At 41.6% G+C, this 16,152-nt stretch overlaps 3 protein-coding genes and 1 long non-coding RNA gene across 4 annotated transcripts; 3 read left to right on the top strand and 1 right to left on the bottom strand.

Annotated features, from left to right (window-relative positions):
- Positions 1–1,023: 1,023 nt before the first annotated feature.
- LSm7 (U6 snRNA-associated Sm-like protein LSm7) lies at positions 1,024–1,964 on the top strand. Its single transcript, XM_011152822.3, has 4 exons — positions 1,024–1,295; positions 1,383–1,394; positions 1,456–1,633; positions 1,773–1,964. Exons 1-4 carry the CDS (start codon positions 1,290–1,292, stop codon positions 1,910–1,912), a joined length of 336 nt encoding a protein of 111 aa, XP_011151124.1. The 5' UTR covers positions 1,024–1,289; the 3' UTR covers positions 1,913–1,964.
- A 169-nt stretch (positions 1,965–2,133) lies between these two features.
- Positions 2,134–8,014, bottom strand: ChLD3 (Chitin and LDLR binding deacetylase 3). Its single transcript, XM_011152821.3, has 10 exons — positions 7,966–8,014; positions 6,549–6,686; positions 6,216–6,320; positions 4,907–5,050; positions 4,323–4,505; positions 3,851–3,989; positions 3,610–3,731; positions 3,132–3,361; positions 2,671–2,841; positions 2,134–2,458 (listed from the first exon to the last, which is right to left on the bottom strand). The coding sequence occupies exons 1-10, from the start codon at positions 8,012–8,014 to the stop codon at positions 2,180–2,182; spliced, it is 1,560 nt and encodes a 519-aa protein (XP_011151123.1). The 3' UTR covers positions 2,134–2,179.
- On the top strand, positions 6,154–10,586 carry LOC112588204 (uncharacterized). Its single transcript, XR_003112660.1, has 3 exons — positions 6,154–6,339; positions 6,545–7,183; positions 7,500–10,586. It is a non-coding gene; the product is annotated as an uncharacterized LOC112588204 (long non-coding RNA).
- Positions 10,587–12,544: 1,958 nt separating this feature from the next.
- Positions 12,545–15,855, top strand: Scp1 (Sarcoplasmic calcium-binding protein 1). The gene is made up of 5 exons (XM_011152823.3): positions 12,545–12,845; positions 14,279–14,445; positions 14,857–14,986; positions 15,184–15,287; positions 15,575–15,855. Exons 1-5 carry the CDS (start codon positions 12,791–12,793, stop codon positions 15,701–15,703), a joined length of 585 nt encoding a protein of 194 aa, XP_011151125.1. The 5' UTR covers positions 12,545–12,790; the 3' UTR covers positions 15,704–15,855.
- Positions 15,856–16,152: the final 297 nt, after the last annotated feature.

Here is a 16,152-nt window from a genome sequence, read left to right as displayed (position 1 = left end):
AATGAGCCGATCGCCGGAGAGAAGGAGTTAGGACAATATATACACGCGGCCACATAAATCGGATAATACAACATGCAGAAACGTGAATGTGTGCAACGTTGCGACACACAAACACATACACACATAATTGAATACACGAGCCAACGTACAATGCGGATTCCGTCAAGAAGTAGCGAGCTCTCGTTATAGACTATATAAAGAGTAATAGACAAGCACAAGAGTTTGTAGCGCATAGAACGGTTCACGTTTCACAATTCCGTTTAATCCTCGTGTGCGAACGCAAACAAGAATCCCAGGATAGTGAATGCAAAGTTATGCGAATTTAGCGGCAGTAAGAGACACATCAGATTAAGTATAGCCTGTGCATCCTTTACCGAATTTCATGTATTCCTTATTCATTTTTTTTTTATTTATTTCATTTACTTTTATTTATTTTTTTCGCTTTTCCCTTGCAATTTGCTCCTCATTTGATATTGCGCCTATACAAATATATATATATATATATATATATTATTTCTTACATTTAAATTATAATTAGAAAATTTGGAAACACTTCCTCATTTATAGTTTCCAAGAAGCAGTATTTGATATATAGGTTGGCTTAAATATTCGTTCTTATTTATTTACTTGTGATTTTCTAAGTACTCTTCAAATCGATGGCTTTTATTAAAATATTGTACTGATATGATTCCACACGTAGAACTTTTCGGAGGAGCGCTGCATAAACTATATTTTTACATCGAAATTTGCATCGCGTTTACGAGCGAGATACTCGCAATCGTGTAGAAATTGTTGAAGATCATTCGACGATGTAATTACAAATTTTAATGCTAAGAAAGCAGTCACACATCTATATACACACATACACACACACACACACACAATATACATACGCACTTTAATCGTATTACATTGTTCACGTACACATCATGTACTGACATGTATTTTTTTATAAAGTCAGATACGAATAAATTCAAGCTTTTATGACATGCTTTTACTTTTAACTGTGTTATCATATACATATTTCTCATATTTATATGCATTGCAACGATGGATCTTTATTAATATTTCGTCAGCAATTTCCGCCTAAACTATCGAAAGCGCCCTCGAAACTTCGATTCGATATAATCGATTCTATAATCGCGAGAAAATCGATTCAGGTATCGATTTATCAAATATTCAAGCATGCGACATAACCTGAATGTTCAAAATGCGTTGCATTTTCTTGGATTGGTAGAGATTAACTTTCTGTTTTTGTGATTAAAATTTTCTTGTACGCCTACACAAATATGTCTGTAAGTTCGAAACTATATATTTTCTTACGCTCGTAACTGACTTAAGATTCGTTCAATGATTTTAACCTTACTCTCTTCTTTTTATAGGCACCAAAACAGGTAATGTATGAGAATACAACACAACGGACTCATCATAGATCTAAGCTGATTGTATTTGTAGCAACAGAACGTGGAGCACAAGGAGAAGAAAAGGAAAGAAAGTATATTAGATCTTTCCAAGTATCTTGAGAAAAATATAAGGGTAAAATTTGCTGGTGGCAGAGAAGCTGCAGGAATACTTAAAGGTTATGATCCATTGCTGAATTTGGTACTCGATAATACAACAGAATACCTGAGAGGTAATTGTGATACTAAAATATTTAAGAAATATGACAGTTAGGATATATATATATATATTGTTATGTATATAAAAAATCTCTATGTGTGCTTCAACTCTAATCTTTAGGAAATTTTAATACATTTTTTTCTATCACATAGATCCTGATGATCCATACAAATTGATACAGGATACTCGTATGTTGGGTCTGGTGGTATGTAGAGGAACTTCCGTAGTGCTTATTTGTCCTGTAGATGGTATGGAATCTATCCAAAATCCATTTATACAACAGGAAGGATAAGCACAAAGGCTTGAGCCTTCGTGTCACTATTATATTCTACTTTTGAAACAATATTTACTTTAATTTTAAGAGCAACTTTCATTTTTCTAATATAGAACGAATATAATTTATTTTGCATTATAAACGGAAGAAAAATGAATTATACATAGGAAATTTTCTTATGAAAGTACATGTGTCATATTTATGTTTGCAATAAATAATTCTCTAAATAATAATATGTGTATGTGTGTGTAAACTTACAGAGAGCTTCCTACGTATTTGCCACCTTCACTCCACTCCAAATTCATTTCTTAACCATGGATACTGTTTTGGACATTCAAAACACGTATGCAAATACCTATAAGATTTGAGCACTCTACTCGGTAATTTACAGCTATTTGGTAAATCGCAAGCAACTTCAAACGGCTCGAAATGCCGTTTCTCGCATTGCCAAGATGCAAACTTTTCGACTTCACTGAGAGACGTTGGCCTGCGCATCCACTCCACAACCTGATGACTTGTGACAAAGAACACATCATCTAGTCGTAACAGATCGTCGACGAATTTCTAACACACATACAATAGTATTACTGATTATAATTAAAGTAGGGACATCAAAACTTTTGAAACTAGTAGTAAAATTACACCAAACCGTAATGTTTCGTTGATAATGGTTATAGAATAAGTTAGATATATGAAGAACAATACAATGTCTCTTTAAAAGTAGAGAAAACAATAAGATCACGTATAATTATATGAATATTTTCAGTTCTACTTACATTAAATGCGTAGAAGTACATTGGATTTTGAAACCACGATGCGTGAAAGTGTAAACCCAAAGGTGCGCGATTGGTGAGATAATGCCTCTTGAAATTCAGCATCAACATCTTGTACACCTCTTCGCCGGATAAATCAGAAGGACACGAGTCCACGGTGGTGCAAGTATAATCCTACGTGAAAATTTCAAAAATTAATATCTCGAGAAGAAATAATTATATATAAAATTACATATAACCACACATGATTACATATAATTATGTATAATCGTATGATTATATATAATCGTATAAAAACAACTTTCACAACCAATCATTTCGTCCCGGGATACTCGCATACCTGCTGCTAATATGCATAACAATTAAGGCGGTTTCGCTTTTTGCCAAACACAGAGTCACCCGTGAATTTAAGATCCGCTGGTTAATCGAGAACACGTCTCATCTGTCGGACGGTAATCACTTACACCTGCCAAGAGTTGATTTAGCGGTAACTCCCAGATACCCGGGTACGAGCGGGTCGGGCAGAGTTGTCCCACGCGAACACACGGATGCGGCGGCCTATAGTCGAGCGTGTACGGCCATAAAGGCGGATCAGAAAACGGTGCGACGATCGAGGAGTCGTAAACGAAGCCAAATTCGGACATCATCAGGTACTGGCGGTTCCATCCTACCTGCAGGAATGGCGCTCTCACCCCTACAACATATATAATATTGCATTAAATCGCAGTAATAAATATTCGAAGATTTTTTTGCATCAGATCGGGTTAAAAAGTCGCACGTACACATACGACATTCGATCCAGCGACAATTAACATTTGTCTCGCGAAAGCAATGACAGCTATATGTTTATATTTATATTTTTTTCGATCGCTACATCTCAGGTCCTTTCTCTCCGAGCCGATCTGGTTGTTGAAAATCATGTAGAATTTCGAATATCGTTACCTTTGATATCGCCGACATGAACCGCCGCGTATTTCTTAATAATGTTCGCTACCCCAACCATCTCGTCGAACCAGTCTTCGATCGTTGCATTCTTGGACCACCATTCTTCCGGTCCGCGATGCCTGAATGATAATCCTCGTTTTACGATGTCCGATCAAACGGTTCTTTCAAGGGGGAATCTTGCTTACTCTATTGATTTCCTTCAAGATTATAACTTGTGCGAGATTTACTCGTTACTTACGTAACGGAATGCGCGGCTATCTCGTGACCGACGTTCCACAGGTACTGCACGTCCCTGTAATTCGTGTACTGATGACTGATGTAGAAGGTACCTCTTATGGGACAGCCGTTAGGATTCTTCCTGTCGTCCGTGAAGATCTCTGCGACGACATCACCCAAACAAATTATAAGATTGTAAGATCATTAGTACTGATACAAGAATGTGTATTGTTCTTCAAATTCCGTTCAACTTAGAATGGCAATATTTCCATTGGTGTTTTGAATAAAAATACTTTCCATTTCGTTATTTGTTTTGAGTAAAATAGAAATTTAGAAAATGCGTCAAAGTAATCCAATCTAATTTAATTATTTATTTGAACTTACACATATAAGATTTGTTCTTGAAATTGAAGAAAGGAAGGAAAACGGAAAAAGTGTGCATAATTTCACATTCAACACTGAGTCGGAAGTGAAATCAAGTCTCCCGGACTTACTGGAATAGAGCTCGAAATTTTCAGCATTCACGGCGTCGTCGAAGGTGATTGTTATCATCTGCGGCACCGCGAGAGCGGTAAGATTCTCTGGGATTCGAGTTCCGTCCTCGGAGCACCAACAATCCGGCGGCCGGCATTTTTGCGGCTCGCAAACCGGCGCGGCGTTCGTATCGTGCAGCGCGTCTGTAACAGATTGATATCACTTTTCATGCCGTCGTCGTAATTATCATGTAGAACGACGACTGTAGCTTTTCCCAGTTACAAAGACGTCAGCGAAATAATGCAAGCGGTGAAAGCGAATAAAAAAAGCATTGCACAAAAGGAATTAACGTTCGCGAATCTTGTCTTTTTTCAGGCGATTTTTCAGCAAAAGGGAAAATAGGATGTTTCATCGGGAAGAAGAAATTGTTCTCCTTTGCGGTACTTGAAGGAAAGTAACATTTGTGAGGCAACATTTCTCTCTCTCTCTCTCTCTCTCTCTCTCTCTCTCTCTCTAGTTCACATGAGTCATCTCAAGAAAGGTAAGGAGGTACTTTTTAATAGCCCATGCCGCCACTTATCTTTGAATTATTCATGTTTCTTACCGCACCATCCCTCGTCAGAGCCGTCAGGACAATCCACGCTCCCGTCGCAGAAGTAGAGAGTCGGAAGGCATGTGCCATCGCCGCAAGCGAGATTCTTCTCCTCGCATTGGCCGTTCTCCAGCAACGGCTTCGCCGGTTGAACATCTACGAGAAGCTTTTAAGATTTCAAATCACCATTCGGTATACTATGACGGTACTTCCTACGGAATCAAGGAGGCGCTCTACCGTGAAACCCGCGCGTATATCCCGCTCTCATTTACGACAGCCATGTAAGATCCGCTATTTATTTAACCAAGTCGCGGTACCGTAAAGTTCAACAAGTCTGGCACACGTAGGGAACTCGTAAAACACGATTCGACGAAATCCTCGGCGCGAGTTTGTTGATTCTGATTACGGTAAATTGACGAGGTAAACATCGTAAACCGCAGACGCGGCGCATGATGATGGTACACGGATCATTGGGCACAATTAATATTCGAGAAAAGTTACGCATGACGCTCGAGGATTCGGCGAAATTTTCCAACGAGTTCCGTCTTTTCCGCTGAAATTTTGTATTTTTAACTCAGTGTACACTCCTAATTCTTGAAGACAAAAACACGGCCCATAACATGAAAATCACTACATGGATTTTGCACAATTTTTGCTGTCGAAAAATGATTTTATATAAAACATGAGATATAATACTGGAGAATATTCGCTGCTTAACACTAGAGCTACTAATGATCAACGACCTATTTTCTATATCAAAGTACTTAAAATAACAAGTATTTAAAAAAATAAATATTTAAAAAAATAAGCAACGCAAGGGGAAAATGTTTATTTTTGTAGTTTCGTTCGAGATCAATTAAAAATGTAAAATGCACCGTTATAACAGTTACAGTAATACTTACAAGACATTACAAAGAAATTATTTTTATCCTTCTGATAATTTCATGATATTAATCGCCACTATATTTAATTCCACGAATGAAAGAGATTATCGATAAAAAACCGTCATTCGTGCGGATATATGAAAGGATAAAAATTGTCTGTTTAAATTAATCGAGCTGAAAAATATCATCGATGTTGGACGCGTTTCTAGTAAAAGATTCAATGGTCAAACGCGGGAATGACATTAACTCGTCGCTGCGGTGTGGATTTTCCGGGAGAAAGTAACGGATTGCGTGTGTAACACTCGATCGCCTTCTTACAGGTAGAAATCGGACGTCGAGTTAAACTCTCCGGCGTTTACGCTCGTTTACACTAACAGCTCTTACCGTCACGGTCCGCGCTGTTCACGCTCAAGTAAATTCAGCATATATCTGTGTACCTGAAGTTACGTCGCAGTTGTCGACGTTCGCCTTGAAGTCGCAGATCTGCCGCGAGACGTCGAAGAGGAGCCCCTGCGAGCACTTGAACTCGAACACCTCGTTGTCTGAAGACACAATCATGAGGTGTGAAACTTTTGGAATTCATTCAATATCTAGTCACGCGCGTACGACAGTTCCGCGGGGATGAAGAAACAGCGCGAATAATTATAACTTACAATGTATCTTTTGACCGCGGAAACGATTGCAAGAGTACTCGCTCGTGAGCTAGCTCGAATCTGACGGTGAGATTTATGGTATTTCTAAATTAATTTTCTCACAATTCCCGCAGTTACCTAGGCAGAGGAAATATTTGGCGCACTCGGCGGCCGACCAGACGCTGTGCGACGGTGCCTTGGGATTTCGATAGAACTTATTGTCGTCTATGCACGGAACCTCCTCCTCGGATTTTCCTTTCTCCGCCGCGGTGTTCGCTGCAAAACGAGTCATCCAAGTCGAGACTTTCGTCGCTTCCAAGCGTACAGTAACGTATTTAGCAAATTAACGCGAATTAATTAATGCTCAGACAACACGATCCTCTCGTAGATGTCTCGAAGATGTTTAGAGAAATGGGCAATCTTTATAAGATATTTTTAGATGTTTGGGGTGTCTAGACATTCTCTTATGTAACATTTGATGACAAAAAGCATTCTGCCACTTTCATCAAGGAGGACAAGTTTCAAATTTTCAAACTGAAAATGTAGAAGCTTCTAACGCAAGTAAAGTAAAAAACGCATCATTTACACTTCGTAGAAGCAAAACGCGTATTACTGGGATGGGCGAAGAAGAAAGGAGAGTCTCTCATTAAGTGAACGTGCTCAGAGATCGAAACGATTTCGATATCTCACGGCTGCGAGATTATTTTACAGGCGCGCGACGATACTTTCACGATTCGCCCGGTCGTTCGGAAACGGATATCTGTAGCCTGCCGGTACGTATACCCGTTGGAAAGAGAAACCTCACACGATTAGCGCCATCGTTTTCACCCGCACGTAAAAACGGAAGTGAAACTTCCGGCGCGCATCATCGCTTAAGATTGATTTCCAAATTTACGTGATTCTTATTTCGCTTTTATTTGTGAACTTTGATTCCTCGCAAAAACCGGATGAACAAGCAGAATCGGATTGATATAATATCGTCGGGATCAAGTGCCGATGCTGTAACAAATCTCTTTCGTAATTAACGAAAAACACGGGGTTTTCAATCAGACTTGTATGATATAAAAAGGATAATATTCTTCCTTGCAGCATCGAAACCTGAACTGAACCGAACCGAACCGAACCGAAATCATATCGGTTTGCCGACGACACAACGAAGGAATCCAACTTTGAAGTTTAATATCTTACAAGAGCGCAAACGTACCGCAGCCAACCGCTATAAAAAGTCATCTGTCACTGAGAAGACTCCGTCGACGTGGAATTTGACGAACTTATCGGTCACCAGAGAGAGAAATATATCAATCGAAAAATATATACTATACAATCCAGTGATATATAATCTAACATATTCGACATAGAACGTCACTACGAGTCGACAACATCGCCGTTTAGCGACACCGAATCGATCCAAAGTCTAGAGAAACGATGCGCTCTTCAAGATTCGACTTAAGCTAAGGGAAACAAAGATAAATTCGCGCGATTCGCAGCGAGGGAAGAAGGACGCGCGCAGAGACGCCGAAAAGAGACGAGCACTTTTTTCCAGCCGCGGACTCACCGGAAACGGCGAGTAGCGCGATCAGTGCGAGACGCAGTCGCGACTTCATGTTCGGTATACCTCGCGCGGACGCGCGCGTCTACGCGGCTCTCCTCCACGCGCGACAGCTTGTACTTTCGAACTGACGGCATACCTGCGAAAACATGCCTTATATGACGAGCAGTGGCCGCGCCGATCTCCGTGTCGGGCCGGCTATTCTCACTCGTTTCCGATCGGGAAGACGTTACCGCGCCTGTTCGATTCGATACCGCTCGATCGCGGAGCTGATTGCTCGGCTCCGAGCAAGGAGAGCCGCGTCATTACAGACGTCGACTGGCCCGATCTGACAAGCCGAGTGAAGCAATAAATGTCAATGTACGTCGATAAATCGGCAATTCACTATCGGCAAATTTTTATCCTACGAAGAATGCCGTAGCGAGAAGAAAAAATGAACGCGCGGAGATCTCGAGCGAGATCGAATAATTGGAACGCGTCGTCGCCAGCGGGAGCTAATTGTCGTGTATTTATAATTTACCGGGCAAACTTTCGAGCTGACGGATCGCGCGAGTATTTGGGAGGCTTTCAATAGCGAAGCGTTTCGAGCAACAAACGTGAAACTCGAGTATCGAGTTTAACGGATTCCTCATAACGAAGGCTGCGAGAGATAATTACCCATTGCAAGTTAGAGGAGGGATATTAAATGAGGGCTTGGTATAACGGCGCGTTAACGACGTCGATTGACTCTCTTCCCTTTGTTTTATCGATCATGCATCTCCTTAATTTCAGATTGATACCTGGCAGCCGCAGCAAGGCCGAGGAGAGCGGCGCATCAAAGGCACTCGATCGCTTAATCCGGGACGTGCATCGCCAGCGGAATCATTGAACATTATTTTTGGACACTCAGTCCCAGCATGAGAGCGACGTCGTGCCGCGACGTGTAAACAACAATGGTCCGGTGATTTGACTGATGGACAGCGACCAAGAGCGTGATTTTTCCTGCGGGAACAAGAGCCTCGCTCGTCGCAATTTGAATTTCGCCGAGATCGGAGAACCGATCTCGATCGTGTTACGGCGAGAAAGAGAGAGAGAATAAATGTGTGATTTACACTCTCATTTAAAACCGTATTAATAGCCGTTACGTGTAACTCGCCCTAGGTGAGATACTCACGTTGGAATTTAGAAGTTTCTGGCTGATTGTCTCCCTGAAAAAGTAAACTGGAATGTTCGAACAAATCCAAGACGGACGCGGCGTACACAAACTCAGAGATCAAATCAGAATTTTCTATACCGCGGAAGCCTAAAACGTCATTCCAATTTAAAATTAGATACAAGTTTTTCGGCTGAATTACGCTTACAAATGTAACATCGCACATGACTGAAAAAACTGAAACCTACCTCTAAATTCTGATCTGAGTATTTCATACAAGGCGAGCATCAAATAACGACTGTTAATATGAGTCTTAGGCTGCTAATTTAACTTTTTTCAATTCAATTAATCGGCGTCATTGAGCGATGCATAAATTTACAAGTTACACGAAGAAGAATCAAGTGAAATCGTGACGACAAGCGACGATATGCTCACACAAATTAATTGCAATTCCGTCACACGCGCGCTTACACAATTAAACGCGGAATCTTCACGCAATCCCACCATAATTACAGCGGATTGGGCCGGCCGCTAAATAACTGTAAGCTCACGCCACAGAAGATCTATCACGATTTCGACTGACGTTTGACTTCGGCTCGCTCCAATTTTCCGTGCAAGTTAATCTCGATATATTGTTGCGTGTCGCAACTTTAAGACGACGCACACTTGCCTGATGAATCTCGATATCGTGAGCGTGCGTCCGCTCTTAACGAGACACGTCTCTTCGTGGAGACGCGGACTCCTCTTCGACTGCAGAGACGATTTCGCTTTGGCAGAAGTTGCTCATTGGGTTCTACTACAAGATCGCGTTAGCAATCTAATACTCTGAAAATTACTCTCTCAAGTGCAATCAGAATATTTTTCTTCACCGATACACTATACCTATAGCTCTTGATTCAGTTGTAAGTGCAGCATTACAATCAGTAAATCCGCCGTTCCGTAATCGTTTACTATATTGCTCAGCAGACTCGCTTTCACACAGAAAGTTTCATGACACAGTACCTGTGTATCGATAGCTGTGTCTTTCAGACCTCTGATGTCTCGATGACTGTTAAAAAATGACCGTCTGCGCGTCCGTCCGCCGGGGAATCTACATTTCCACGGTCTGTCACTGACAGCATGTCAGTTCTTCGATTCGTCGAGGACACTCGCAAGTGAACTCTTTGGCTCCGCGACGCGAACGCATTTCCGCGACAACGAAAAAAATGCTCGGGAGAAAAAAAGAAAGGAAGAAAAAGAGCGAGTGTGATCACACGTGTCCCGGTGACAACGATTCACGTTCGTGTCCACCCTGAGGGCAGACCCTGTGACGAAAATACATTTACGCGCATAGTGAGAAGATAAATCGAGGTGGCCGCCATGAGCGGCGAGAGCCGTTGCTGCTTCGCGAACGTGACCTCCGTTCAAATTAGAATAATTCGCGAAAGAGAACAACGGTGAAGAAGAGCGACGACGGTGCCGCTCGTGCGAGCACATCTTTCTCTCTCTCTCTCTCTCTCTCTCTCTCTCTCTCTCTCTCTCTCTCTCTCTCTCTCTCTCTCTCTCTCTCTCTCTCTCTCTCTCTCTCTCTCTCTCTCTCTCTCTCTCTCTCGCTCGCTCGAGGCTATCTCGCGGAAATAATTGCCGGGCGTCGAAAAAGCAAAACCACCTCCCTCGGCCGGTGCGCCGCGCACACGTGTCATCGGCGGCGACGGACGAGACGCATGCACCGGACAAAGAAAGTTCTCGGTCGAGAGTCTGACAACGCGGGGCTTCAGTTAAATTCGGACCTGCCTGCTCCGATTCGCGCGCTCTTTCGCTCTCTCCTCCTCTTTCTCTCTCTCTCTCTCTCTCTCTCTCTCTCTCTCTCTCTCTCTCGCACACCAGCTCAATTAGAATTTAGGTCCGCAACCGTCAACGGGAATTAGAAAGGCGAAAATAGAGCTATTCTAAATATTTCGCTGCGTGCTGAGACACGCGATCCGCAGCCGCGCACACGTTGGACGAACGCTGATGGATCGATGTTTGTTCTCTCGCGTTATGTCATTGGAATACTTCCAGAAAGGTCACTGTTAAGCGGCGAACTTCCGCTCAGCTTCCGCACACCCGCCGGATTCCTCTTGAGTCGAGAATTCGAATACCACGAATGCATTCGAGTCGTCGTCGTCGTCGCCGTCGTCGTCGTCGGCGGGTCTTTCTGCAAATGCGAGCATACTCTCAGCGCTAAAACCACCAAAGAGAGTCATTATGGCTCCTTTGCAGTTTCTTATAAAAATTGTAAAAATTTATAAAAATTATAAAAATAATCTTATAGAAATTATTTAAACTTATAATGATGTATCTTAAATTTTTGATCGGCGTTTAATGAAATTAATATTTTCATTGATTTTTTATAAGACTAAGAAAATTAATATTTTTCCCTTGCGTATTTTATTACGTATTTTTTTAAATATACCCGCAATTTTGACTGCTCTGGTAATAACCAGGTCATCAGTCAATAGTTTCGATGTTAACGCATTGTTCGTGCATTTAAGGCTGTATCTATGTGTATGATCATCAGTACGACGACATAAACGAAATGTCGGAATCCCGCGGAAACGTTGATTGCTGCCGGATGCTAGATGAGATATAAATATCGATCTCGTATAATTAGCAGGATCCTGTGCAGGTCTTAATGAGGCTTTGAAGATGTTTCGCAGTTTCCTTCCTCTGCGCGCGTCCGACGACTAATGAGACAGATATCTCGTGCACATCCTGCGCGGTCGTGGAACGGTCCTGCCTGCCACCTGTGTGATGTCGACAAGTCTTTGAAAATACGTCCGCCGAATGTTTGTTTTTACTTTTGCTCAATCGGTCCTTATATTTTCTGAGTCAACATATTTCATAGTCTAGATAGAAAAGCAAATTCATGTCAAATCCTTATTTGTGTGTTTAATTTCATGCGGAGAAAAAAAGAAACCAGTCGAATTAATGTGACAACAAACGGACCAAATGCATTTTGATCGAAAGGAACAGATTTTTCCTAAAAGCAAATTGCATTAATATGAACAAGGAATTCTGTTCCCACCAACCAAGGCGCGTTTAATTCGCTCATTGTGACGTTAATTCAATAACATTTTCACACAAGAAATCGTTCTTTTTCCGGTCATATGTGTTCTTCCTTCGTACGTCTCTCCCTAATGATCATTCTCTAATTAATGATGTCCTATGGGCATCGCGACCATCGACCCGTTTCTCACGCTTGCCGCGTTTAAAACGTGACAGATGCACAGATCCGGAAAGGAGGAGGACGAAGAGTAAGAGGTGGAAGAAGAGGAGACAAGAGACAGAGCGTAGACGACGCGGTCGAAATGAACGATCTAAAATTTCATGGGACGAGACCGGTGGATGCGGGTGACACCTTCGTCATCGTCATCTTCGTCGACCTTACCACCACCTGAGCCTCCTCCCCATCTTCGTGTCCTTCGCTCAGAGGGGATAGCCTAAGTTTAGACCCGGCGACGAGACTCCGGCTGAGTTCAGTGCGGGACCATCATCCTCTCGAAGCACTTTCTCCGCGTCGGACGAGCTCATCTCGTGTCCGGAGTCTCGCCGCGTCGCTTCAAGAGTCGAGAACGGCTCACCGTGCGCGGAGTAAAGAAACACGTGCGGGAGTTCAGCCCTTAGTCCACGGCAGAAGAGAGGAGAGACACAGAGAGTGTCCTACGTGCGAAGATCACGATGACGACGTACACCTGGGATAACCGCGTCAATTTCATAGTGAAGCTCCTGTATGGTCAGTAGACCCAGAAGATACCGTAAGGGGGTACTACTCGGGGTACCGCGTCGATTAGAGGGGCGACGATCGGAGGAACGTTGATCGCGTAGGCACAAAGAGCACACATAAATCGAAATCGCACATTCGGGCGAGCAGTGATCCCTCGGCAGTAAGAATCAGTCGGAAAAACTGTAACAGAAATCGTTAAAATTTTTATAGAGTATAAACAGAGTAGAATTTGCACGACACTCGCGATGAGAATTTCTCGTGTATACATTATCAGTAATATTATTCTATGGAAAATTCTGATCGTTAATAAAACGATACTTCGAAATCCATGTGTTGGCTGGCTGAGTTACTAATTGGCGATCTAATGAAAATTTGGAAAATTTTTCAACAGAATTTTTTACCTCACTCAAAGTGTATTATCTTGTGCAAGTGCATCCTCCTTGTATCATTCCTCGTATTTTCCTACAATACGCTCACTCTTCGATCCATGCGGCGCTTATGTCAATTATGTGTGCATCGCGACTCCTCCGATTGTATATCTCTCGCCGGTGCGGCAAAACACATGCAGCCAAAACGTGCTGCTTGAAATGCAATGCGAAAGTATATTAGAACATCTTCACTAAGAAAAAATTCGAATGAAAATTGATCGAGGAATATTCTACGAGAAAGTAACGCAGTGTGGAAGTTACTTTCTATAAAATATTCAACGTAACAAGTTCTCCGTTCTCCTTTAATATACTTACTTCAATCTAGATGGAAAATGAATTTATGCAAAATGAACTACATCTATATCTACAATTTTCATCTTCCTCTCGTCCGTCCTTGAAACATAAGTTATATCTAATTACATCTCACGATACATCCTCTCACATACACATTCATCTTGGAACCTGATTTTAATCCATCTTCATTTGAGCCGAAAAACCTTGGCTGGCTCAATTTCTGCATCATGTTTCTGCCGCAACATCTGTCATTAGCGGTAAGGCTGCGTTGGAACGACTCAACGTGTTGACTTATTTATCGCTTACAGCACAGCCCACTTGTTGATGCGAGATCGTTAACAAGTCGCTAAATTTTGAATTAATTTCATGATTATAAATGCTTATTTCTCTTTTTTCTCACAAGAATAAAAAGACTCGTAACAATTATTTCAAAATAATTACAATTAATTTGAAAGTTCTCCTGGCCTCGAAAAGACAAGAGATGTAAATGATAGAATAAACTCTTGTTGTATAAAATTATTGAAACTCAAAGAACAATCTCAATCGATAGATAATATTCTTTCCAACGAAACATTACAAATATCTACATCTCATGTATCTTATATATTCAATTATTTAGCAATACCGAAAATGTGATTATTTTTCCTACTGTCGCCCTTGGAATATTAAAGCATCGTGAAATGAGAAAAGAAATAATTAAAATCGAACGTGCAAATACAGATATAGACAACAATGGGCAGCTGGACAAGCACGACTTCGAATGCATGGCGTTGCGAATGACGTTGATGGAAGGCAAGGGCGATTTCAATTCCAATCGATTCCAGGAAAACCAGCACATTATGCTCTCCTTATGGGAGGAAATAGCCGACCTGGCGGATTTCGATAAGGTACATTGCAACACACAGTATTTCCGTGACCGACAGATGTGTCTCTCGCTTGGCACGATTTGAATCTTTCTAGCACCGGTCTGTAATTCTCTGAATTCTGCGGGACTCTCGACCGAACCGTAACTCGATATCATTCATGGCCATTGTTGCGATCTCTGTAATATTTCAAAACGACTTGTTCGCTGCGGCGATTCACATCGCGATCGCTATCTCCCCTCCGCGATGCGAAATTTCGCGTCGCGTTTATTTCTTTGGTGAACGTGTCGCTCCGGCGAATTTTCGCTTCGTTGTGTCCATCCAACGACTGTTTGTCGCGTTTAACAATTAAATAAGAATATATAGATTCGAGGAGAAAATTCCTCGCAGGAGAAGCATCGAGATGATTTATGTTATGCTACTGTCTTTTGCTAGAACGGCGTTGTAACGAACGAGGAATTCAAGAAAGCCGTGCAAAAAAGTTGCGTCGGTCGCGCCTACAAAGATTTCCCTCAGGCCATGAAGATGTTCATCGATACTCACTTCAAGATACTCGATATAAACGGTATCGTATCGCATCGTACAACATTCGCGAAAGCACACACATTGCAATATTACAAATTTACAATTTGTACAATGTCACATTTGAAGCCAATTTGAAGAGTATCGGAATTCGATATTACAGAACTAATTCTAAATTTCGAAATCACAAATCGATCGAATCATAAATTTCTTTATCGTATTTTGTGACGTCGATTCCAGAGGATGGAGTGATTGGTGCCGAGGAGTTTCGATACGACTGCGTCTCAAGGATTGCCGTGGATAACGTAGAGATCTTGGATAAAGCTTATCAGAGTCTTCTGAACGTAAGCGAGGAGACTGATGTTATAATTTACAAAATCTGACTCTAAGAACATCTAGAATAATTGCAAATTAATTGGCCAATAACAACCGCGCAAGAGCATTGGTAGAACGAATAAAAATTATAATTAAAATTACTATTAATTTAAATTATGATTTAAATTATGATTCGTTCGACCAGTACTCCTGCTCGGTTCTTATTAGTCAAACACTAGTCTGTAATAATCGAGTATTTGAAAGTATGAAAATATAAATGAATAGTTTCGTTTAACTTGTAATACATCATTTACAGGATGACGACAGGAAACGCGGAGGCTTGAATTTGTCGCGTTATCAGGAATTATACGCGCAGTTTCTCGGCAATCCCGCCGACAACTGCTCGGCGATCTATCTCTTCGGACCAGTGATGCAAGAATCGTAATCCAAGAACCCGTTGTTCACAAAACGATATAAATCCTCACATCTTGTACAAAAGACATATACGTGTATCTATATATATAATGTATTTAATTTAACGTCTGTATTAAATCTCGTAGAGAAAACTATTGTAATAAATCGGATATTTTATCATAAGCTCAACAAGACTCCGCTGCGGACACAGTAAACGCTACTAAATGTCCCATTCTTGGCGCGTGACAACGACTGCGAGCTGCTATCGCGATGATCTTGTCATCTTGCACAATCAGTTTTACATAATTGAACGCGATATTAACGCGTTCGCTGTGTCCGAAGTATTCATTCTCTATTCTCTCATTTACTCAGAGACATTTTCGACCAACGCGTATGTGGAAACGCTAACTCTCTGCGTATCAACGCGACAGTTTGCGATCGCGCGACACACACGCGCACGTCCATCACCTGTCTCGGTAA

Source organism: Harpegnathos saltator, unplaced genomic scaffold, assembly GCF_003227715.2.
Source record: "Harpegnathos saltator strain DR-91 unplaced genomic scaffold, Hsal_v8.6 scaffold10, whole genome shotgun sequence".
In the NCBI taxonomy this organism is placed as follows: domain Eukaryota; kingdom Metazoa; phylum Arthropoda; class Insecta; order Hymenoptera; family Formicidae; genus Harpegnathos; species Harpegnathos saltator.
The sequence above is the reverse complement of the archived record's forward strand: the minus strand, read 5'-3'. Positions and strand labels throughout refer to the sequence as shown.